Source organism: Rhodnius prolixus, unplaced genomic scaffold (assembly GCF_049639745.1).
Source record: "Rhodnius prolixus isolate KJV_2025 unplaced genomic scaffold, Rpr scaffold_17, whole genome shotgun sequence".
NCBI lineage: Eukaryota > Metazoa > Arthropoda > Insecta > Hemiptera > Reduviidae > Rhodnius > Rhodnius prolixus.
Window position 1 is genome coordinate 2,486,666 of NW_027411626.1, and position 26,770 is coordinate 2,513,435.

At 38.0% G+C, this 26,770-nt stretch overlaps 1 protein-coding gene across 5 annotated transcripts in view; it reads right to left on the bottom strand.

The window, feature by feature from the left end:
- mtgo (miles to go) overlaps positions 1-26,770 on the bottom strand; it is a 240,895-nt gene that overhangs the window by 43,563 nt on the left and 170,562 nt on the right. For 3 of the 5 annotated variants that reach the window (XM_074138845.1, XM_074138843.1, XM_074138844.1), the window contains exon 2: positions 942-1,122. The exons of the other annotated variants lie outside the window; for them this stretch is intronic. In XM_074138845.1, the coding sequence (XP_073994946.1) occupies positions 942-1,053 (112 nt within the window). In that variant the 5' untranslated portion in view covers positions 1,054-1,122. The remainder of the gene's footprint in view (positions 1-941; positions 1,123-26,770) is intronic. 5 annotated transcript variants of the gene reach the window in all.

Below are 26,770 nucleotides of genomic sequence, written 5' to 3' on the forward strand. Positions count from 1 at the left end.
GCAGTGTGAGCCGGCGCCGGTTGTCTTGATGGAGAACCACGTGACTTGTTCTTCCACAAATCGGGGCGTTTTTTTTCCTTACTCTTTCAATGGAGTTGAGCAAGCACCTCACGGTAGTAATGTTGATTCAATTATAATCGATATTTTCATCCGTTTTGTGGACGTGGAAGGGCGACCCGGGCGGTCATCATCTCCGATGGTGTTCTCGGCCATCTCTCTATTAGTAGAAGACCAATGTTCTCTCGTTACAGACAACACTCTCCATCACCGGACAGTGAGCTGTAAGAAGCTCCTAGGAAGAGAAAATCTAAGGGTCAGCAGCTGGATTCGAACCCGGGACCTCCGCGTGGGAGTCCAGTATGCTAACCGCTTAGCAAATCCCTTCCCTCCTCATAATTTATTATTATTACTATTTTTGGCCGAACTTTCAACTTAGGGACAATTATAGTACAAATTTTTTTCACATTTTTCCCTAACTTCCCTTACTCGATTCTGTTCAGGAAGAGTTGGTTTTTCCCCGTTCCCGGGAAATCTTTCTTCATCGGAGGGTAATATTTTATTGGTTTATAGATTCTCCGCTTTTGATTTTGATGGTGATTCTCTCAACACTCCCGATCATTGCAACCGCTGATGAGACCAAAGGTTCTTGGCTAGAAACTCAGCTAAGATCCGTAAATTTTCCACGATGAAATCCACTACCTTAAGGCGTTGCCATCAGAAAAGACAGATTAGCACATGACGTTTTCAAAGAAAGAGTTGATTTCGATGGGAAATCGAATGGATTTTTAAATTTTAGTACTCAGCCATTTTGTTTCGTTGCTAAGCAACGGCTCCTTACAGTGCTATTCTTTTCAAATATCATAGATTTCCACAGCAATCTTCATGATTGACTCACACATACACACACACACACCCATATCCTGGGTGGTTGGTTACATTACCATATTCCTGCGGCGGAATGGGACAGACATGCACGTCCTGGTGGTAGTGATAGTATTCGTAGTAGGTCATCTGGTGACTCGGCTGGCCAGCGACCATGGTCTCAGCGGCCATCTTGCCCTGCCCCCCACCACCTTGCTAGACTTCAGTGCAGCCCCTGCTATAACATTGCCAACTACCTACCTGTAACACAATTAACACACAATGCACATTAGTTCATTCGAATTACAAACATATAAATAAATTGCTTAACATATAAGTAGTAACCATGGAAACACATCACTTTCGCAGGTCATCAAAGAAAGATCAGAAGTAGTTCTTAAACAGTTAATCTATTTTCGGCCTAAGGTGTTCTGCCAGAAGATATCCTTTCCCGATGTTCACGAAATGGGAAGAAAAAGAAATCAGTAACATAATTAAGATCCTGCGAGTTTCTATTCTCTGCTTTCTTTTGTGGAGATCCTGGTCTGGGAAAGGATTCGAGAAACTTCGTTCCGGAAGTGGATGATATAGGGGAAGTAATGAGGTGCCTCCAGGAAAAGTAAGTAACTCTTTTCACTTCCTCTCACTAAGAGGAAGTATTACGATCGTTTAAAATATTCGATTTTGATTTTTTCACCGGAAATAACCGTTTTTTCGACCGGAAGAGTGGATTTTCTTCGACGTATGTGTGTGTGTTTGAGATTTTTACACGATCACATTACTTTTTCTCTTACCGAGAGAGAGATAAGAGAGAGAGAGAGAGTAAAGGTTCTGTTGGTGAATTTGACGTTGCTGGAGACAGACCCACCGCTGTGTGTTTGGAGAATTGCAATGGTGGGGGGACTCTCCAGCAGGTCGTTGGCCCCCTCCGACAAACTTGGTAAACACTTGTTTACCTAACCTCAAAATATATTCATACATTATACACTTTCTTTCTCTGACCAAACTTCTCCTTTGGCAAAGTTAAAGAAGAAGCAAAGAATTTTCTGCTTTAAGAGTTCATCGCAACTAAGAAGGTGTTGAAAGGTGTTTCGGTTCCGGTTTTGATTCTCCGACCGTGGAATGCTTCTAAAGAGATCCAAAAGAAAGGAATAGATGAGATCAAGTGAACTACAGTCTGACTAAAAATCTCAGCGTACAAACCAAAGACCTCCAAAAGATTCTTTATTCCAGACAATGATGGATGATGGACTCGAGAACTGGATAACTGTTCCGTTCTCCAGGTAAAACACTATCGCCCAAAAATATCGATGTCATCGTAAGACACTGTATCCTTGTAGATACTTCTTACTTAGTTTTTTTTGCCTTTTTTTTGGCATCGGCTTTCGCCATACAGCCAGCATCGTCTAGGTGCTTATCACTAGAATATCACTCACTCTCCATTCTTACTTATAAATAAATTCGCTTCACACATTCATCCCTCTACTATATACAAACTATTTACATACAAACATACAACTAATGGATGGATCAGTACTCTGTGCTCCTGCCATCCTTATAGCTTAACCGAAATTAAAATCACCATAATCCTTCTGTAATCATTTTCTTGCATTCATTCTAATCGGCTGTAACTTTTAAATACATTCATATTTCATTGCTAGGTTCTGCTATAGATTTAAGCACATAAATGTTGGTGGAGAATATTATCGTCTTCGTAGCGAAATGGTGCATCTAAATACCTGTATATGTCGTCAAACATTCGTTTCCTTTCTAGTACGTAACGTGGACATATCATTATTATATTGTCCTGAAATCCTGCCCTCATTGCAATCTACGCAAAGAGGAGAGAGGAGGACCTTTTTGTTGATCCTGTGAAGGAAGATACGATCCGCACATAGCGTGGATCGCTCTCAGCCTGCTTATTGTCTTTAACAGTCCATCTTACTTAGTTATCCTGGAAAGGTAACCAATTAGCCAGATAATTAGTAGTCCCGGTTAAGGAGCACCTGAGGGAAAGAAGTCGTACCCATAAAGGCAGAAGTCGGGAGGCAAAACTTAAAAAAAAGAAAGTAAACCTTCCAACTTTCTTAATATAAACCTGGGCTTCCAGAGATTAACTTTGCCCACTCGCATTTCCTTCCTGCTTTCTTTTCCCCTTTTTTATTCAATGAGACAGGGCTGAAGGAAGGGAATTCTGGGCAAAGTTCTTGTAGGGAGGCGGAGAAGAGGGGAGGTAGAAGAACCGCTCCAGAATATTGGAACGTTCTGCAATATTGTTGGAAACTTCCTAACTTTCTTCCAGAAAAAAAGCGGCATAGAGAGAGTGAGGGGAGGGGGTAAAGAAGGCAACAGATTTCTGGAATAAAATTTCCACGGGAAGTCACCATTCATCTCGTTGTTCAGCAAAATTTCCACACCAGAACTTCCTGGCCCCCGGGGCAAAAACATTTAAGGAAGTTTCTTTTTCTTTTATTTTCTCCTACAACTCACAAGAGGAAGTATTGTGCTCTAATCACAACTTTTCGAAATATCTAGTGCCACCGGAAACACATGAGGGAATGAGTGTCAGAGTTCAAAAAAACTTGGAGCGACCACTCACACGACTATCTCTTACTCAAGTAATATCCTTCAAACTTGCAAACATTTCAGACATATTTACTTCTTACCAATATTAAACAATTTATATCTGAACTTTTTCTAAAAAAGTGATTGATATAATACGTTATATATCTATGTTCTTCCGGTTAAAACCGGAATAACAGAACTGTACATTATAAAAATAAAAATATCACTTCAAAGGAAGTTTCGATTATCCCAGAAGTGCCCTAATCGATTTTTTTTTTTCTGGGGGAAAAAAATGTTTGAAATAAAAATGACGTCATGTTCTTCTCTGACGCACTTACGAGGAAACTTCCGTCTGATTCTGTGGTAAAAACACAAGAGTTTGAGAAAAACCTTGGGAAATTGTTTTAAAATACGAACAAAATTGTCAAAAAAAAAAAAAAAAAAAATAGCAAGGCGTAAACCTACAAATCATCGACCGTACTACAGACAGACAGACAGACAGAACATGATGTCGGCAGTGGTAAGTAGGCCAACAGTGGGCGAGGTCATGGCAGGCTTTCTTCTCCAGCTGCCGCTCCCGTCAGAGGGGGCGGTTCCGCCTCCAGTCTACAAACAGGTCGATCGCAGACGTCTACTGCCCCACCTAATATTGGATAACCCCAATGTGCTGCTGTACGATATAGATATCATTTTAAATTAGTTCCTCCTCCACCAGTAGACTCATCTCAACTCTGGGAGTAAACGTTACTGTAAACTATTTTCTTAACAGTACTTGGCCGCCCCAATTCATCTTTGACATCCTTTAACCATCCTCATTCCTCATGGATTGAGTCGTTCCACCTGGCCAAGTCATCTAAAATAGAAAGTAACTTAGGTTTTCCAGGTTTTAGAAAATGATAAAACAATTTCCATGAACTTAACGGTCACTAAAAAAAATAAATAAAGTAATTGACTATTTTTTCAGGCGGGCTTTACATCCAACTACTAAATTAGGGGTCGTAGTCGGAGGCGACTAGCTAACACATACTTTAATATCCAAGGCCTAGACCAGGAGAATCGAACCCACTAAACCAACAATACATCTTAGCATTGCGGGTCTAGTCTATAACCGCCTAACATACTTTACTATAAATTTCTCATATTAATCATTAAATAAAATCCAAGACCCTAGACCGAGGGGATCAAACCCACTAAACCAACAATACATCTTAGCATTGCGGGTCTAGCCTATAACCGCCTAACATTCTTTACTATTAATTTCTCATATTAATCATTAAATAAAATCCAAGACCCTAGACCGAGGGGATCAAACCACTAAACCAACAATACATCTTAGCATTGCGGGTCTAGCCTATAACCGCCTAACATTCTTTACTATTAATTTCTCATATTAATCATTAAAAAAAATCCAAGACCCTAGACCGAGGGGATCAAACCCACTAAACCAACAATACATCTTAGCATTGCGGGTCTAGCCTATAACCGCCTAACATTCTTTACTATTAATTTCTCATATTAACCATTAAATAAAATCCAAGACCCTAGACCGAGGGGATCAAACCACTAAACCAACAATACATCTTAGCATTGCGGGTCTAGCCTATAACCGCCTAACATTCTTTACTATTAATTTCTCATATTAATCATTAAATAAAATCCAAGACCCTAGACCGAGGGGATCAAACCCACTAAACCAACAATACATCTTAGCATTGCGGGTCTAGCCTATAACCGCCTAACATTCTTTACTATTAATTTCTCATATTAATCATTAAATAAAATCCAAGACCCTAGACCGAGGGGATCAAACCACTAAACCAACAATACATCTTAGCATTGCGGGTGTAGCGTATAACCGCCTAACATTCTTTACTATTAATTTCTCATATTAATCATTAAATAAAATCCAAGACCCTAGACCGAGGGGATCAAACCCACTAAACCAACAATACATCTTAGCATTGCGGGTGTAGCGTATAACCGCCTAACATTCTTTACTATTAATTTCTCATATTAATCATTAAATAAAATCCAAGACCCTAGACCGAGGGGATCAAACCCACTAAACCAACAATACATCTTAGCATTGCGGGTCTAGCCTATAACCGCCTAACATTCTTTACTATTAATTTCTCATATTAATCATTAAATAAAATCCAAGACCCTAGACCGAGGGGATCAAACCCACTAAACCAACAATACATCTTAGCATTGCGGGTCTAGCCTATAACCGCCTAACATTCTTTACTATTAATTTCTCATATTAATCATTAAATAAAATCCAAGACCCTAGACCGAGGGGATCAAACCCACTAAACCAACAATACATCTTAGCATTGCGGGTCTAGCCTATAACCGCCTAACATTCTTTACTATTAATTTCTCATATTAATCATTAAATAAAATCCAAGACCCTAGACCGAGGGGATCAAACCACTAAACCAACAATACATCATAGCATTGCGGGTCTAGCCTATAACCGCCTAACATTCTTTACTATTAATTTCTCATATTAATCATTAAATAAAATCCAAGACCCTAGACCGAGGGGATCAAACCACTAAACCAACAATACATCTTAGCATTGCGGGTCTAGCCTATAACCGCCTAACATTCTTTACTATTAATTTCTCATATTAATCATTAAATAAAATCCAAGACCCTAGACCGAGGGGATCAAACCCACTAAACCAACAATACATCTTAGCATTGCGGGTCTAGCCTATAACCGCCTAACATTCTTTACTATTAATTTCTCATATTAATCATTAAATAAAATCCAAGACCCTAGACCGAGGGGATCAAACCACTAAACCAACAATACATCTTAGCATTGCGGGTGTAGCGTATAACCGCCTAACATTCTTTACTATTAATTTCTCATATTAATCATTAAATAAAATCCAAGACCCTAGACCGAGGGGATCAAACCCACTAAACCAACAATACATCTTAGCATTGCGGGTCTAGCCTATAACCGCCTAACATTCTTTACTATTAATTTCTCATATTAATCATTAAATAAAATCCAAGACCCTAGACCGAGGGGATCAAACCCACTAAACCAACAATACATCTTAGCATTGCGGGTCTAGCCTATAACCGCCTAACATTCTTTACTATTAATTTCTCATATTAATCATTAAATAAAATCCAAGACCCTAGACCGAGGGGATCAAACCCACTAAACCAACAATACATCTTAGCATTGCGGGTCTAGCCTATAACCGCCTAACATTCTTTACTATTAATTTCTCATATTAATCATTAAATAAAATCCAAGACCCTAGACCGAGGGGATCAAACCACTAAACCAACAATACATCTTAGCATTGCGGGTGTAGCGTATAACCGCCTAACATTCTTTACTATTAATTTCTCATATTAATCATTAAATAAAATCCAAGACCCTAGACCGAGGGGATCAAACCACTAAACCAACAATACATCTTAGCATTGCGGGTTTAGCCTAAAACCGCCCGGCTATCGTGGTGCCAACTTTACGGTCACTACATACATACGTATCTTCTATCAATTTTTTTTTTTTTTAATTTTTAACCAAACTTAAAGCGAGGTACTTGGGTTGGACCGAAGTTACGCTCCCCTCCAAAGTTCCGTTCCAACAACTGAATAATATTTATGGAACGTCGTCTATTACCACGCTGAAAGAGTTCACAGGAAGTGCGAAATGTAAAGAACTTGCTTTTCACGTGTTTCTAAACTAGTTTCCTTTTATTTTTCTGCAAAAATTTACAGTCGGGTTCCATTGTGGGCACCTAAATTGTAGATCTTTAAATTTCCACCATTTTCTACTTTTTTTGGGTTATCTCAGACTCACGTACGAACACGCATGCTCAATAATTGGTCAAAACCATTTCTTTTTTTTTAAACTCAGGGACCTGCAAGGTAAGCGTGCACGAATGCAACGCCTTTTACGCGGGGGTCAGAGGGAGGTAGTAAGAGAGAGAGGGAGTGAGGTGGTGGAATAGGAACAGTCCAATTTGAGGGCGGCAACAAGAGGAATGGGGCAGCCCTGCTTACTGTAAGGGGCGGCAGACCGGACAATAGACGCCCCATCTGTCACTAGTTCCGGTTCTGTATCAGCAGCCGTAGTTTGTCACCGCCCTCCGCTTTATTCTAATTGCTGTCCGAATAACAATCCTATCATTCCCCTCTGTGCTCATTAATTCTACTCTCTTTAAATCTTTAGTGTCCAATTTCTTGTACGAAGAAGTATCATTCGTCTGTGGGAAGTGGAGGCGAAGTTCTATGCTAAACAACGTTATCTTGGACAATCTCAAAGGACAACAAAACTATATACGAAATTCCTGGATGGAGCTAGATGGTGTCTATCAAGATCTCTCCAGGTAAAGTCCAGAGTAGCATCCCAGTAGGATCCCCCTTCGTGCAGGTTATACGGCAATAATTCCTCATTCTGAAAGCCTGGACTATTTACATCTTCTACAAGTCCTGGGCACATGGAAATAATATACTAAAGTGACATTTCCGTTTAGCCAGAATCAACATCAGCTTCTAAACGCAACAAGTAGTTAACAGTAATTTTAAATACACTGACTGCATTTAAATCTTCAACAAGGCTTAAGGTGTGGGATTTGAATTTGACAACTGCGCAGGAATTTGAGTCATCAGAGCGCAGAAAGAGATAAAGAGATAATAAAAATTAAATATATGCAAAATGATAAATTAAGAAACAATGTAAAGAAGAGTGGTGAATCACTATATAGTTATAACAATGCCACTTTGATTACAATATCATCCCTATACTATAGTCAATACCACTCACACTATAGTCTGGCGATTTAAACTCAATTTAAATATTTTTCAAATTTATTTAATTTTATTTACATAGCTATGTAGTAAATTATTATTTACGAGCTGATTTACGGGAGAGTAAATACCTAAATAATTACAGTAGAATTAGTAAAGTAGGTGGGTCAGTTTTATTGTTCTCACAATTATTTTAAATGTTTACATCTGAGAGATACAACAACAGGCAGTGCATTTTGTTTAATAGACCATCCTTCCTCATTCTCGTAACGTAATTACAAGATAACATCTTAAAGTTCAAATCTAAGATTTCGACCAGAAAGTCTAAGCTACTGTACTATTTTGGCACCCATACTAAATTCATGTTTCTCTGAATGGAAGGAAATCCGGTCACAAAAGGAAGGAAATAAAAATAAAAAGGAACTGATCGAATCGTAACTTGGTGATCTAATATTAAACGTGTTATTAATTAGCGGAAATTGAATTCAAGGCGCAAAAGTAAGTTCTTGTCACATAAGGGTTTCCGCAAGCTAAACACTCCCTGCACCGGAACAGTCAAATTCATAAACTACGTAAGAGGAGGTCGTGTGAGTGAAGAAAAAGAAATCGCCTATTTTTTCAGGCGGGGCTTAGCGTCTAACTACCAATGTAGTGTGCATGTGTCGTGGACGAAGGCGACTAGCAAATATATTTTACTATAAAGTTCTCATATTAACCATTAAATAAAATCCAAAGCCTAGACCAGAGAATCGAACCCACTAAACCAACAATACATCTTAGCATTGCGGGTCTAGCCTATAACCGACTAGCAAATATATTTTACTATAAAGTTCTCATATTAACCATTAAATAAACTCCAAAGCCTAGACCAGAGAATCGAACCCACTAAACCAACAATACATCTTAGCATTGCGGGTCTAGCCTATAACCGACTAGCAAATATATTTTACTATAAAGTTCTCATATTAACCATTAAATAAAATCCAAAGCCTAGACCAGAGAATCGAACCCACTAAACCAACAATACATCTTAGCATTGCGGGTCTAGCCTATAACCGACTAGCAAATATATTTTACTATTAAGTTCTCATATTAACCATTAAATAAAATCCAAAGCCTAGACCAGAGAATCGAACCCACTAAACCAACAATACATCTTAGCATTGCGGGTCTAGCCTATAACCGACTAGCAAATATATTTTACTATAAAGTTCTCATATTAACCATTAAATAAACTCCAAAGCCTAGACCAGGGAGAATCGAACCCACTAAACCAACAATACATCTTAGCATTGCGGGTCTAGCCTATAACCGCTCGGATATAGTGCGAGTAAGTACACGACCTTTTTTTTTGTTTGTTGTAAAATCTCCATTATGATTGAATAATATGATATTTAATGACTTATTAGGGGAGGGGGGCCTTTATGAATGAAAACAAGCATCCACCTATCCCCCTCCACACACGCACAAAAATCTGCTAGCCAAAGAGAGCATCTATGGCCCCAAAGCACCCAGCAGCACTGGACCTACACGTAGGCTAGTTCCCACAACTTGGGGATATTATTATCTAACTGTAAACAACAACAACAAAAAAAAAAAAAAAATCAAAAACCGGTTGTCGGCTCGATTCAGTCAGTCCGTTCCAAACCAAATTGCGCAATCTGAATGTCCCGGAAATGTTGTTCTTATTACTTGGCGTAGTGTGGGGCTTTGCGTACTGCATACCAACGTTTTTTAAGTAATTACACAAGAAGTAAACAGTACAATCTCGAAGAATCTCAATTACCTATAATAACTGTAGAAGTTCTATATTATACATTTTATTTCAAAATAAGAAACCATACGTATTTGTAAGATCAGTACGTTACATCAAAATGACGTGTATAAACTCTATGACGTACCATGTATTACGGTGCCCTTATCGTAATTTTCCCGGAAAAATGTTTCAAATAAACGGAGATCACTTTAAGAGAAATCGTTACGAGCCATTTTCGAGAAAATCTCATACTGAGAAAAAGAAAATCCATTCTGAACATTGGTACTTTCGGTTAAAATAATTTCCTATATATTTAATTGATATTACGTTTAAAATGAAATTATTAAGATATTACATATTTTGTGGTCAAGCGGTTATAGGCTAGACCCGCAATGCTAAGATGTATTGTTGGTTTAGTGGGTTCGATTCCCCCCGGTCATAGGCCTTGGATTTTATTTAATGTTTAATATGAGAATTTAATTGTAAAGTATGTCAGGCGGTTATAGGCTAGACCCGCAATGCTAAGATGTATTGTTGGTTTAGTGGGTTCGATTCCCGGGGTCTAGGCCTTGGATTTTATTTAATGAGTAATTTAATAGTAAAATACGTTTGATTGTCGGACATCTAATTTGGTAGTTGCGACGTTACTGGCCGCCCGAAAAAAAGGTAATTTTTTCTAACATTGTGACGTATGAATCCGAATACCATTCGCGTTAGTGTCTGGAGAGGCAAGAGCCAAACTTACAAGGGAAGGAAGTGGAACTCGTGTTGTGACAAAAAGTAGCTAATGGAGTTGTAATTACAGCGATATCAGATAGGAGCGGTCAGAGGAAGTTCAGGTGACCTATTTTGGAGCATTTCTCCGGCAGAATGCGCACAGAGCCCTACATACCCACACTGCAACCTGTCGACTAGCCGCCACTACTGCCGCGGACAGTCTTTTCTCTCTCCACACCAATTTGTGAACATTGCTCCGGCCTGCTCTGGTGACGTCACCGCACCGTTACAAATCCAAATTCCAACCAACCCAACCCCTTTCTCTTCCCCCTTCTCTTCCCTTCACTAACACAAACGCACTAGTCTAGTCATTCTCACCGTTTCAAGGCAGATGCCCAGAAATGATTTTTCATTATTAGAGTGGGAGAGAGAAATCCTTGCCTGAAACAGGAGTAAAGACTCCCAAGACAGAACCGTGGGGGCTGCTCTAAATCAGCGGGTGGTTCAATAAACCCTTTGGATCACAGCGACTTACTTCCACGATGATTCTGTCGCTTTCATCCTTAAGAATGAATCCTTTCAGATTATGCCATCCTAATAACACAAACCAGAATTCTCAAGGAATTTATATCATCTGACCACAAAAAATCACAAAAAAAAAAATTCTGTTACACAAACCTAACCTTAAAATGAATGAAGGAAAAGTAGGGAGAGTCTAAATGTTGAGAAAGAGAGATTTTATTGTGCAGAATATTGAGAGCAGACTAATCTTAGCACCCAATATGTGTAGGTGAAGTTAAAGATGGCGAACTGATGTGCTGTGGAAGGAAAGAGGTGGGGGGGTGAATGATAATGTGACGATAACCAGCACATAGTCTGCACAAAGATAACATGTTGCCTGCACATATCAAAAACACATTAGCTACAGCATGTTTCCCACAATATATTCACCATCTCTATTCACCACCTTCACCTAGCTTTTCCCATATTCACCCTTATTTTCTACAACAATTTGTAGTTTAGAGATTTCTCTTCATAAAATAATCGTCTATCTATGATTTAGATTGCCCATTAAAATTGCCAGATATCATGCACACTTACCATGGAACAGGATGTAACTGTGAGTAATGTCATAGATTTATGTAAGGTTGAGCCTAGCTGGAATACTCGGCGATCAAAACCACTTTTTCTAGTCAAAGAAGTCTCAGGATGGATAGTACCGGTTGTTGGGAAGTCCTACAAGGTCGCAAGGCGCCGAAGATGCGGATTATTTTTTCTAGGAAGAGCTGAACCCCAGGGCCAATAACTGCAGTGCAGTTTCTTCTTCTTCCTGTCAGAACCTGCAAAGGCGTGCTATGACAAGTCAGTTGCAATTCAATCTAGTCCTGCGATCCAGCATTGCTGGAAGTAAGTATTAGCGAATAGAGCAGCTGATCAACTTTTTCGCCTGCCTCTGGGCTCTTCCGCTACTTCTGCGACTTGATGAACAGTAAAGGGAGGCATGCATAAGTCCTGTAAATCTGTGGAAGAACTTCTTTTTTTTTTTGCCCCGGTAACCTAGACATTATTCTGGCTACCAATTCTTGAAAGATCTTTGGTCGTCCGAGAAGATTACGACATGGAATTAATGCCTTAAGATCTCGGTAGCACAAAGATTTATAGCAACCAGCTCCACCTGAAAGACAGTTGCCAGTCTAACTAGGCTCACCGAAACATCAAACTTCAGTTTAAGCCCTAAGTACAGCCATTAGTAGGACAAAGAGAAGTGGATAAACTACTAACCTATTATCACTCTACCTTACCCCCCCTCACTCAACCATGTTTTCTGATGTCTGAAGTGTGCGGACATGTTTTGATCACAAAACAACTTTTTGATTTAACTAGGTAGGGGGGTTTGTCCCAAAACACACAACCCAAGCAGCAGTCAGAATGGCTTGTTTGGGAGGTGATATAATGGGATGGTTGGGCCAAACATGAGCTCTCCCTTCAGTTTAGGGGGAAATACCAGGGTGGAATAAAGGGCCTATGGCGTGTTCCGATGATAAGATAGCCGGAGTGAAAGCATGGCTAAACCGGTGAGGGCGGGAGGTTGGGAGAGCTCAGGCCAAAGTTCTGGATTTGACATTTAGATTTACCGACTCAGGATTGAACTCGCGGCGAGAAGAGCTCCCGGGTGTTTAGCAGTGTGATGGCCAGGATCAGAGCTGACAGAGAGAGAGAGTAGAGGGATATTCCTCCACACCAGCTAACCTCTAAATCCCTCACCCTCTCCCATTTTCCCAAAAGCCCCGCTCGGCAGTCTACATCCCTCCGTCTATAAAAGGAGCAGCAATAGTATGTGAAACCCTGGACCGTTTTCTACTTTGTATTCAAGTAGGGTGACCCAAGCTATTTGAAAATGCTAAAACCAACTCAACTAACAAACCCCACGCTACACACTACCACCACGAACACATACATCTTCACCAAGTTGTTGGCTGCAAACAGACTTGTTCATTAAACTTTTTTCAGCCTTAAAAAGTTTTATTTCAACTGAGCGGGGGGGCCACTTCCGGAACTCTCAAGTATACTCCCCCTTCCCGCACTCATGCACAGAGAGAGAGAGAGAGAGGAAAAGAGAGGGAGAGATAATAAATAATGTGAATATCGATCTTCTTCATTTTTCTATAAAAAAAAAAATGGGTAATTTATAGCTGCTATAAAACTGAGTTGGCAACACTGCTAGCTAGAGAGATGATCGGACAAACTGGAAATGAAGGATGTAACAATAGATTAGTGCACACTCACACGACTTCCTCTCTCTCACTCTCTCTCTCTGTCTCTGCAAGCTCTGAAGCTCATTTCAAATTATCGACTTTTTTTTTTTAATGATTTAAGGCGCGTCAACATCAACCGGTTATTGGCGCCCAGAGCTTTTTTTCAGTGCACTGCCGGCCTCCGAACAGTGTTCTCTCGTTACAGACAACACTGTCCATCACCCGGACAGTGTTGTCTGTAAGAAGCTTCTAGGAAGAGAAAATCTAAGAGGGTCAGCAGCTGGATTCGAATCCGGGGACCTCCGCGTGGGAATCCAGTACGCTAACCACACAGCTAATCCCTTCCCTCTTATTATTATTACCAATATTATTATTCAGAGATATCTCAATTTAAAAGAAAAAGTTCAAAAAGACAAAAAATATTATAATACCCTTAGCAATGTTAATACTTAAGTCACTTCCGGTGGTGAATTCTGTCGAACCCTAAGATATGTCGCACGAAAATTCACTTAAGAGAAAACATCTGAGGAAGAGTGGGGGGAAAGTGCCTCTGAAGTGCAATTTTGGCCGGAAGCTAACAATTTAATGATATCAGAAAAAGGGAAATTAAATGTAAAACATTTTCTAGTTTAAGGGGAAATTCCTCCATTGAAAATTTATTTAATGACGTCACTGGGAGTGTTTTACTTCCTCCATAGAGATTTACAATTTTTTTTGGGGGGGGGGGGAGGGAGCTATTTTAAAACATCGCAAATCCAAAATATATTGAACTTCCGTTTCTAATATATTCCTTGTTTTTTTTTTTTTTGGAAAAAATAGTTAGGTCAACCCCCCTCAGTGTGGACTTCCGGTGAAAAATTTTTACGAAAATTCATTTATAGTGAGCAAAATCTGCTGAAAGTTTTGACTGGTTATTGGACTGGACGAAGTCACTGGGCGTTTCCGTTTTCATCACTCCAACAGAAGGTCACAACTGGAGCAGACTCTTTAGCTTCCGCCAAAGATTCCCCCCACCCCAAAACAAAACTTGGGAAGATCATTCAACCGTTAAATGAATTTTAAGCCGACGTCAAATAGTTGGAGTGAGAGGGGGGAGTTCCTTAGTTTAATTACTTCCCCCCTTCGTGGATTAATTAATTCCTTTTAATAAAAGGGATTTTTTTTATTACCCCATAAATCCAAAACTATGGTGGGCCAACTGCTGGATAGTGGACCTGGAGTTATGGTGCACTCTAAAACTTCACCAGAGATTTCTCCAATATTTATCCAGTTAATAAAAAAAAAATTTAAGATTTCCAACTTCACAGAAAAAAAAAATATTCTAGAAAAACCTGGGCCATTCTAAGGTTTTTTAATAGTAAGGCGCCACGGTAGCCGAGCGGTTATAGGCTAGACCCGCAATGCTAAGATGGATTGTTGGTTTAGTGGGTTCGATTCCCCCTGGTCTAGGCCTAGGATTTTATTTAATGGTTAATATGAGAACTTTGTAGTAAAAGTATGTTAGGCGGTTATAGGCTAGACCCGCAATGCTAAGATGGATTGTTGGTTTAGTGGGTTCAATTCCCCAGGCTAAACCTCGGATTTTATTTAATGGTTAATATGAGAAATTTATAGTAAAGTATGTTAGGCGGTTATAGGCTAGACCCGCAATGCTAAGATGGATTGTTGGTTTAGTGGGTTCGATTCCCCAGGCTAAACCTCGGATTTTATTTAATGGTTAATATGAGAAATTTATAGTAAAGTATGTTAGGCGGTTATAGGCTAGACCCGCAATGCTAAGATGGATTGTTGGTTTAGTGGGTTCAATTCCCCAGGCTAAACCTCGGATTTTATTTAATGGTTAATATGAGAACTTTGTAGTAAAGTATGTTAGGCGGTTATAGGCTAGACCCGCAATGCTAAGATGGATTGTTGGTTTAGTGGGTTCAATTCCCCCTGGACTAGGCCTTATAGTAAAGTATGTTAGGCAGTTATAAGCTAGACCCGCAATGCTAAGATGTATTGTTGGTTTAGTGGGTTCGATTCCCCCTGGTCTAGGCCTAGGATTTTATTTAATGGTTAATAAAAGAAATTTATGGTAAATATGTTTGCTAGTCGCCTCCTTCCACGTCACCTAATTAATAGTTGGACGTTAGGGCCCCGCCTGAAAAAATAGGTGATTAATTTACTTAATAATAATAGTAATAATAACTGTAATATTAATAAGGTTTATTCACTTCCAGCTGTACACATAAATTACATTACAGAATACAATAAATAATAAGACTAAAATGTATGGAGCGATATCGTAGATAATACAACTCGTTTTTGCAAAATAAATTTATGTATTCACTTGTGAGTAAAATAAGAAAAAGAAAATAAATAAATACTCTCAGAAATATAAACCGAGTCAAAAATTTGAGGCCACTGGCAACCAGCGCTTTTTTTTCAGTTTACTGCTGACTTTCCAAACCATGTTCTCTCGTTAAAGACCAGTCTATCAGCGGACAGTGAGCTGTAAGAAGCTCTTGTAGTAAGAGGAAATCTAAGGGAGCCAGAACATCTGGATTCGAACCCGGAGATTTTAGATAGTTGGGTTCAGTATTACGAATGTTTTGAGTTTTTAAGAATTTTCCGAAACTTTTACTGCTTTTCTTTTTTTAATAAATGAAAATCCACACATACATACAGGTATACAATTGTTGCACGACAAAGTTTACAGGAAATCGTTGAAGCCGTTATAACTTCCTACCTCTTCCGACTAATTTCGACCAAACCTTGATTGTCACGTCTCTTAGTTGCCACCACCGCCAGCGGCAATATCAATACTTGAAATTACTGTTTTAAACTCGAAACTTGTGCTAGGATGCTGCAGTCTGAAGCTGAGCGAGATGAAGAATAGATAATATGATTCATACACCTTTTCAAGGTGAACACTACTGGATAGCCAAGGTCATCCAGGGCTTAAAGAAACTACTTACTCACCCCCACTACGAGAAAGAAGATTGAACAGACCTCGCCGAGTTATACTCTCTAAAGCTGCAGCAGCAGACTTCGGTGATTTGGTTTCTCCCATCTACGATGTATGATTTCGCAAAAAAATATTACAACTTTAGTAGTAGGTAGTTGTACGTTCTGGGCCACTTTTCAAAAGCTAAGTCCAGCCATCCTCTCTGTTTAGCATTGACTCTGACTGGACACATAACAATTCAAACTTCTATTATTCCTTTTATTATTGCAGTCTTAATAAAAATGTAAATGTTTAATTGAATTCAGATTCAATAAAGGTTTTCATTTTTTTTCTATGTATTATTTAGACACACTAGAAATTTATATTTGGATGCAATTAATTAAATGTCTTGTAAGAATGTGAAACCTTTTCATCGAATAATATGTAAGTGGGGTTTGAAACTGGTATTAGCGCTATATAAAATTGCACCACCTTTAAAGAAGCTCAGTTTAGTAAAATGGCGGTAGAGTGAGGAAAGACATTTCAGCGAGTGATAATTATATTAGGTTTGTTTCAACATACCCAACCAACACGCTGGCCGATTTGGATTTAGTGCTAATTTATATCAATCTTTATAGTGACTTAAAATCTCTTAAAAAAGGTACACTTCTAGCTCATAAATTTACTCAAAATACAAACAAAGCAATAATAGACATTTAGTTTCTCGATGACTGCGACCACGATGGTCTGTCTGGTCTGGCTATCGATCCTTGAGGTCGATAACAGAAACAAAACCACAGGAAAACGATGAATGGATTTAAAAACTAAATTTTACTGAAGATCCAATTTTTTTTTTTGTTTTCTCGAGGAAATCACCTCGGAAAAGGGCGGAAATGAGTTTTTTTTTTGATACTGATTCGATTGGGGTTTTGGGCGGGAGGGAGGAGGAAACATAACACACGCTTCTTCCGTCAACCAAAATTTTTGTATTTATGGTCATTATTTATAATTTTGAAATATTAACTAGAATAGTTTTTTTTGCATCATTTAGTTTCTTGGGTAATTAATTATTCGACTAATAATAATTTCGTAAATGTTATGATCTAAAGATTGGGAGTGAGGAACAGTCTAAAGGACGCATTGATAACAGAATAGTGGGGTGAGGGAGCAATTGGGACACATGTACCCATATAGAATTGTAGATATATTACAAAACATGGCGGATATACACATCAACTGATGATGCCAGCTAGTCATAAAAAATAGAAAATAAAGAGTTTAAAAAAAAACCTAGGAGGCCGGTGGAGGGGGAAGGACATTACATAGAAAGCGGCTAGATGATGAGCTAACAGTGGAGGCGACCGGCCTTGAGTGTACTGTACTGGCTGGGTAACTGGAGAGGGGGATATCCCACTGCTCACTGTATAACAGTACATAGTACTTACCAGTTTGGCCAACATCACACGGTTGGTTTTTTTTTTTTTTAGTTCTAACCAGAGTAAGTTGGCAAAACTGAGAGCACACAGATCTCTTTCTCTTGCCCACAAAATTCGCGAAGATTTTTTTATTAAAACTTTGAATTTTTACTAGAAAACAAGAAATGCAAGTTAAAATAATGAGACGCACTTCCTGTGTTAAGGTCCGGTTTTTTTCGCCATTAATTGGTCAACCGGAACAATCACTTTAATGGGATTTTTTTTTTTTAAGGATCTTCACGAAAAACGGATGCTGCTACAGACTTTTTCTGATACACTCAGTGTGCGCTGATTGTTCATACATACATGGGCTAACAGAAAGAGAGCGAAAACTATGAATAAAAATAGAAGTGAAGATAGAAGAGCCGGGGTAAGGCCAAACGTGGATCTTATAGGAAGTGACTCTATTATCTCACTTCCGCTTACACAGTATCATCCTTCTGCCCCATCTCCTAAAACGGGACAATTATACCAAAATAAAAAAAAAATATATAAAAAAAGAGCGTTAAATCAAGATGGCAGAACTGATTGGACTGCCAATCTGAACTTAAACTTAGACCAGGGAGTCGCCAAACTTTTGTTGTGATCATGGACCCCCCCAATATAATTTTTCTAAATCTCCATCGACCCTCCCCCCATCATAAAAGTAATTTTCAGTTAATTAAAAATAAAAACTATCTATTAGGTGTAACAAATAGTTTTCATGAAAAATATCTTTATGTTGAAATTTAAATACCTTAATATTTTTATTAAATAATAAAGTAGGCGCCACGGTAGCCGAGCGGTTATAGGCTAGACCCGCAATGCTAAGATGCATTGTTGGTTTAGTGGGTTCGATCCCTATCTCTAGGCACTGGATTTTATTTAATGGTTAATATGAGAAATTTATAGTAAAGTATGTTAGGCGGTTATAGGCTAGACCCGCAATGCTAAGATGTATTGTTGGTTTAGTGGGTTCGGTTCCCTGGTTTAAGCCTTGGATTTTATTTAATGGTTAATATGAGAACTTTGTAGTAAAGTATGTTAGGCGGTTATAGGCTAGACCCGCAATGCTAAGATGTATTGTTGGTTTAGTGGGTTCGATTCTCTGGTTTAAGCCTTGGATTTTATTTAATGGTTAATAAAAGAAATTTACAGCAAAGTATGTTTACTAGTCGCCTCCGTCCACGACACCTAATTAGGTAGTTTGACGTTAAGCCCCGCCTGAAAAAATAGGCGATTACTTTGCTTTACTTTTACTTTACTACGATTTATAATAAGTAATTATAAATAAGTAAAGTAACCTACAGTATTGCTTCTTAATGAGATGGATGTGCCTGGTGTTTCTTTGCAAGGTTCCGCTATATTGGGTTCGAAATTGTTTTTCCCTTTGACCCACTGGCTCAGATCGACCCCCTACTTTTGTTAAATAGATCCCTGGGGGGTCTATATAGACCATATTTGGCGATCTCTAGCTTAGACGAACAATTCACGAACGCCATATTAAGTAGTTAAGGATGTAGATACCGACTTAAATTTGGATTCTAGAACTATGCTGACGTCTTCAAGTATTAATCTTATTTTTATTTATTTATTTTTCTTTAACTAGTGAGAATAATACTCGATGTAAAAGTGTTTCCTACTTATGTATCTGCGAAAATTAATGAAAAAAATTATCTACACAAAACGAACTCAAAATCTCAGTTCATTGATATAAAATTGAAAATAATCATGAATGAAATTACACCAAAAAACATGGCATCCCATTAAAAATGAAAGAATAATTTACATTAATTCACCAATAAACATAAAATAAATGAGTTCATTCATAAGTACACCAACTGGCCGGGTGACCGCTTATCTCTCTAACTGGGTCTAAATGTGGACCATTATCTACCTAGTTATCTCCTTAATATTCTTTCCAAAAAACCAATAATTATAAACGGAAATGAGATTAGTGGCTTTCTATCTGGCGGTCAACAACTATCATCGTTATATAATCTTTTAAATTTTTACATTTCGTAAATACCTTATCGCAGTGTGATTATGTGTGTGTGTGTGTGTGTGTGTGTGAATAAAAGAGATCAATAACAATTTTTTATTTAAAAAAAAGGAAAAAAACTTTTGGCGTGGCCACTCACACGACTTCCTGTAACAAACAACTCTCAGATTCACAACTTATATATGAATATTTTAATTTTAAAGTACCTCAAAAAAAGGCTTCCCTCAAAAAATTTATTCAAATGAAAACTTTTGATCAGAATGAAAAGCGGGGGAAACATAATTTCAGATAAAGTGAGTAATTCGGGGGAAAAATCACGTGAGTAATGGCGGCAGTACTTCCGCGGTAGGTTTTGGAATCTACTAAGGAACTTGGAATTTAATCAAGAGACCACCCATTTTAAAAGAGGCCAAAGTCCTTCATTTGACTGAAATGTTAATTAAGAAGGAAGAATACCCCCACCACACACACACACACACACACAGTCTCCGCCCACTCCCCTAGAAATCCCTTTAATCCGAAAATGTTTTTCTCCAAATAAAGAAAAATCCAATCAAAAATTGTAAATCCATTCAGTAAAAATTCGGTAACTTCTGTTTTGTGGGGAGATTTTGTATCAAAAATTATGAATTTTGTTAGAAGCTTTTAGTGATCGTAAAATATTTAAATTAAAGATTCAATTTAGCGAGGAATCGGTCCAGAAGAGAAAAAAAAGCAAAAAACTCCAGTCACTTTTTTTTGGTGCCAACGTTTCGGCAAATTTATTCCACCACCTTCTTCAGGGTGTGGCGTATGCGGGCTTTACGACCAACTAACTCTATTTAGGTGTCGTGGACGGAGGCGACTAGAAAACATACTTTACTATAAATTTCTTTTAATAACCATTAAATAAAATCCAAAGCATAGAGCAGGGGAATCGAACCCACTAACCAACAATACATCTTAGCGTTGCGGGTCTAGCCTATAACCGCCTAACACACTTTACTATAAATTTCTCATATTAACCATTAAATAAAATCCAAAGCATAGAGCAGGGGAATCGAACCCACTAACCAACAATACATCTTAGCGTTGCGGGTCTAGCCTATAACCGCCTAACACACTTTACTATAAATTTCTCATATTAACCATTAAATAAAATCCAAGGCCTCTAGACCAGGGAATCGAGCCCACTAAACCAACAATACATCTTGGCATTGCGGGTTTAGTCTCTTAACCGCTCGGCTACAGTGGCGCCTTAACATGAGTACAATGTGGATACATACACAATTTAAAGGAAATGATTGAAACGATTTTTGAGATGATCTCATAAAAATCAAAATCCTTTCTGTATTAAGTCACTTCCAGTAGAAAATTTCAGATATTGAGATATGTGACGTATTAACTATCACGCTCTCTCTGTCTCTCTCTAACACTTATTCCATCCTCACTTCTCAGCCTCAGATCCATTTATCTAGTCGCCTTAATGGTGAAACCATTCGGCCATTAATTAATAATCCAACCATCAAGAAATTAATTCCAGTGCTTTTTTTTTTATAAAGGAAATGACGTCACCGCTCATTCACATATTTCTTTCGCTAATAATTAAAGCAAAACAAAAAAAGAATCAGTTCTATTTTTATGAGCTCCATGTTTATTAGCAATTAAAAAAGAATTCTATCTGCTCTAATTTCTGTAATAAAGCCACGGAGATTAGCAACTGTAATTTCTGGAACATTCCAGAATAGACTTAATGCTTGAGATTTTCTGCAAAATGAACGGAAAAAATGCCTTTAAAATTCCGGGAGTCCATCATTGATTACATCACTGTTTTTTTGTTCTTTTAAATATTCGCCTAATAATAGCCTATACTTCCTCCATGACATCATCTTTCAAGGTTGCCAACAGCGTTTTATTTTATTACTTTACGTTCTCTTATACTAGTAATTGGGGAAGCATTGTAATCGTGTAAGGGATTCATTTTTTTTTAATATCCACCAGAAAAAATGATCTTTAAAAAAATGGGTGATTGCGAGTATTTGTGGCGTCCACCATTGCTCAAATTTGATGTTTCGCTGCGGTTCCTGCCAACCGGAAGTAACTGTTTAATGAATCGATTTTATTCCACAACACATCGATACATATTTCGCTAAAGTAGTTCTATGATGTTGTCCGGTATAAAAATTTGTTTAAAGTAATTTCTTGGCCACCAAAACTCTAAAATTGATAAAAACGAGTTTGATCGGAAATGAACTATAAAGTTAGAAATATAGACACACAATTAGGTATACGTTTTGTCTACTATTGGCGCTTCTAAACTCTATCAACAGTAAGCAACGGATACCAGATCAGTTTAGCGCCCATAATCAGCGTAAACCTTCTCCTTCTACCTTTCCTTCCGCTGGCCGTACATCCGGTAAGCCCTTATTGTGCAGTTTCACCAGTCCAGTCTTCCTAAACATTCTTCCTCATCTCTACAGTAACCAGTTACTGGATTTTATCTTTTACTATTTAACGCCAGCACTTCGATGACCGTGTAACTTTGGTGGAGTAAGATAGATCTGTTCACCGACAATTTGGTTTTTACCGGGACTCTACTGAGTGGCGCTCGTCTTCTCTAACCGCTTTTCCACTCAGGTAAGCGCCTGAGTAGATGCAACATTCGGGAACCATTCCACCATTTACGGAGTCTTTCTAACGTGTTTCGTAGTTCTAAATCTAATGTCTAATCTGGATAATAATGGTATTAAAAGTGTCAAATTTTAAATCCAGAGTACAAAGTGCGTCCGTGCATATATGAGGGCGTAGATTTAATAAATAAATTAGAGGTAAACAAAAGCATGAATGGAAGAAGAACTAAATGGGCAACACGTCTATTATATTTTGGAATACATGGAACTATTCCTCCTCCTCTCGTACTGTGTGCTCCCCCATATATTGTGGCGGCATTATTATAGAACACAATGGAGATTGAAAACACTGCCTCCTAGATCAGAGCACACAACCTGTATCAATAGAAGGAGGAGAAGGATAAGGAAGGGAGACTTCATTAGTACAATACACCTTGTGGAAACAAGTGTCATGTCCGTTTACACACGCGCACTTGATTCAGGAGGCGCTTGGAAATACAATGAAAACTTGGTAAACTTGATACCGGGTGGTTGGGAAAGAGATAACGTGAAATCTTAAGTAAACAGTGAAAACCACCACCCACGCAAAAGAGTTCTTGTGCCGAGAAGAACTAACGGTAAGTCTAGCTTTTTCAGGAATGCAGATGATCTTTGAAAATGTAGTTGGTCTGAGGACAAACACTGCCTCCTAGATTCCTCAAACACTGTAGCCTGAGTGGTTGTTAATCAATATACAGCATCTTCCAATAAATCTAACCACACGCGACGACAGTTATCCCAGCGTACAACCTTCTTTGTTCTGTCTACGTTCCTTTCTAAACAAAGTAAGGAGGTTACATGTTTATATCATAGAATTTCTCTGTTTATGTAAACATAAGTAATGCCTACTTTTTCAGGTGGACTTTACATCCAACTAAACCTAATTAGGTTATCGTGGACGGAGGCGACTAACATACTTTACTGCAAAATTTCTCATATTTAAACATTAAATAAAATCCAAGGCTTAGGAAATCGAACCCACTAAACCAACAATACATCTTAGCTTTGCGGGTCTAGCCTATAACCGCCTAACATACTTTACTATAAATTTCTCATATTAACCATTAAATAAAATCCAAGGCCTAGACCAGGAGAATCGAACCCACTAAACCAACAATACATCTTAGCTTTGCGGGTCTAGCCTATAACCGCCCAACATACTTTACTATAAATTTCTCATATTAACCATTAAATAAAATCCAAGGCCTAGACCAGGGGAATCGAACCCACTAAACCAACAATACATCTTAGCTTTGCGGGTCTAGCCTATAACCGCCCAACATACTTTACTATAAATTTCTCATATTAACCATTAAATAAAATCCAAGGCTTAGACCAGGGAAATCGAACCCACTAAACCAACAATACATCTTAGCTTTGCGGGTCTAGCCTAAAACCGCCTAACATACTTTACTATAAATTTCTCATATTAACCATTAAATAAAATCCAAGGCCTAGACCAGGAGAATCGAACCCACTAAACCAACAATACATCTTAGCTTTGCGGGTCTAGCCTATAACCGCCTAACATACTTTACTATAAATTTCTCATATTAACCATTAAATAAAATCCAAGGCTTAGACCAGGGAAATCGAACCCACTAAACCAACAATACATCTTAGCTTTGCGGGTCTAGCCTAAAACCGCCTAACATACTTTACTATAAATTTCTCATATTAACCATTAAATAAAATCCAAGGCCTAGACCAGGAGAATCGAACCCACTAAACCAACAATACATCTTAGCTTTGCGGGTCTAGCCTATAACCGCCTAACATACTTTATTATATCTTACCCATTCTTTTCCTTTAGATTTTGTCCGAACTATGATTTTTTTTTAAAAAAGAAGACAATTTCTATCTAACCACAATAATACTTTGTACTCTAGTGAAATGTCAATGTAAACAAAAAATAATAATGATATTTCAATTCTCACAATAAAACATCTCTACTTTAAGCTATAGTTGTGACGTCCCACAAAGTAACTTTCCCTGGTGCTTAGACTGATGTGAAAGTCATAAATAAATGCACTTACACACACACACACACACACACTATCAGAAGGTACTTTTATTATTACTTTGTTTTTTTTTTAACTTTTTGTGCGCAAGCGCCGTAATGTGAAAGTTTTTTTTCATTATTTATTTATTTATTTATTTTTTAAGGGGTATTTTAATATAAGGTTAGCTCGCTATTATATTTATTCGGCTGTGCATATCACCCTCGAATGCTGTTATATCGAGAAGGAATTTCCAACTACATATTTATATAACTCAATGATGAGGCAATAATGGATATTGCTTGAAATCACTTTTTTTTTTTGCTTTGTATATAAGTAATTTATACATTCACTATACTCTAGCTCAACTCTACACTACTACTCCCCCTGGACGAATGTATACTAAAATATAATAAGTACAACTCACACTTGACTTTCTCCATCACAAGGTTTTCCAAACATATTTTTACAAAACTTGTAAGTTATAAAAAAGTAAAGTAATGCCTATTTTTTTTTTTCAGGCGGGCTTTACGTCCAACTACTAAATTAGGTGTAGTGGACGTAGGCGACTAGTAAACATACTTTACTGCAAAATTTCTCATATTAACCATTAAATAAAATGCAAGGCCTAGACCCAGGGAAACCGAACCCACTAAACCAACAATACATCTTAGCATTGCGGGTCTAGCCTATAACCGCTCAGCTATCGTAGCGCCTACAACTATTTTGGGTCCCTCATGGAGACCGTACCAGATATTAACCAGATTAAAATAGATGTTACACTTTGATCGTAGAGCATATTTTTACATGGTTTAAACAGATGGAAGTTTAAAGGAGATCAGAAAAGCAATTTCCGTCATTCTAGCATTGCCCAATAGGAGAATCACACGTATTGCATCCAAAAATTCTGAGCGGGAAAATGTGAAAAAGATTACAAATTGTGGAATAGTGAGCGCCTGTAGGTAGAGTTTAAAGTTGTGTACAATTGTTTGTTTTAAGTTTCTATTTTTATATGCCAAGGCCAGTCCGTCGGCTGTATTCAGTTCAGGTCGCTCTGAACTGATTCTGGGAGACCTTAGAGAGAGAGACCAATTAACCAGGTTAGGTAAACTCAAACCTTTCATATCAACGGAGTTACATAGCTTCCAAGGACAAGAACATTACGTAAAGAATACCATTTGCAAGGAGAAGAAGAAGAAGATACCTTCGCGTTTCTCGAAGTCCCTTCTTGAAGAAACAAGAACTAGGACATTGGCACTTCCTCATACTTCTTTCTGTGACGAAATTGTGCAGATTCTATAAGTAAGCGCCGGAAACTCTAGATATGAAGTCCTCAGAAGATAAAGAAGTATTACCTTCCAGGAAGTCCTAACTCACAAACACTCTACAAACCCAGAACCTTTGTTGAGTTGTATTTAATTCCTAATATCTTAGAATCTCTAAAAAGTACCCTTAATTATGCAGGCAAAAAAACTTGTGCATTTATGGGCAACGTTCTCTCTCCTAAGCTAATGCTTAAAACGATATCCACGATGCAAGTTCAGGATCAAGAATGAGGGGGTACTTAATTTCTTTGATACCAGCATGTACTGTACCGCCATATTGTTGAGCTAATCAAGTCTCTTCAAAATGGGGACATTTTTTCCCTTTAGAAAGGAATTTTTATGATTCCAGATTTACAATACAATAAACATTTAACATTCCAAAATTTTTACATCAGAATTTATTTTAAATTGTTCCCTCTTTTTTTTATTTAAACCTCCCACTTATATAAGCCGAAGAGAATTGTACAGAATTTTTATATATATTTATGTAAATATATAATTATTACATAAGCACGTCGTGCTGGGCCGCTTAATGGGAGATCATTAATTATGTTTTGTGTTTTTGTCGTGTTTGTAAATATATATAATACATACATACACAGTAAATAAATATGTATACAACAATCACTTGAAATATACATGATTATTGGGTAAACAAAACTAGACACACACACACACACACACACACGACGGAGTGGGCAAGTGGAGGGGGCATACATTAGGGAGTGAAACCTTCCAACTTGACGCGGTACTGGATATCCGGTTTGTGTTCGAGCTACAATACCAGCCGCTACGTACGTACCTACTTACAGACACTAACAGACATTCACATCACGTATTGTACACATTTCAAACTATATTCCACTAAATTAATAGAAAAAAAGTAGGTGATTAAGGAAAACTATTGTTCCCGGATATTACGTACAATAGTAGGTATTGTACCCAATCACCGGAATTCTTACCTTCAAG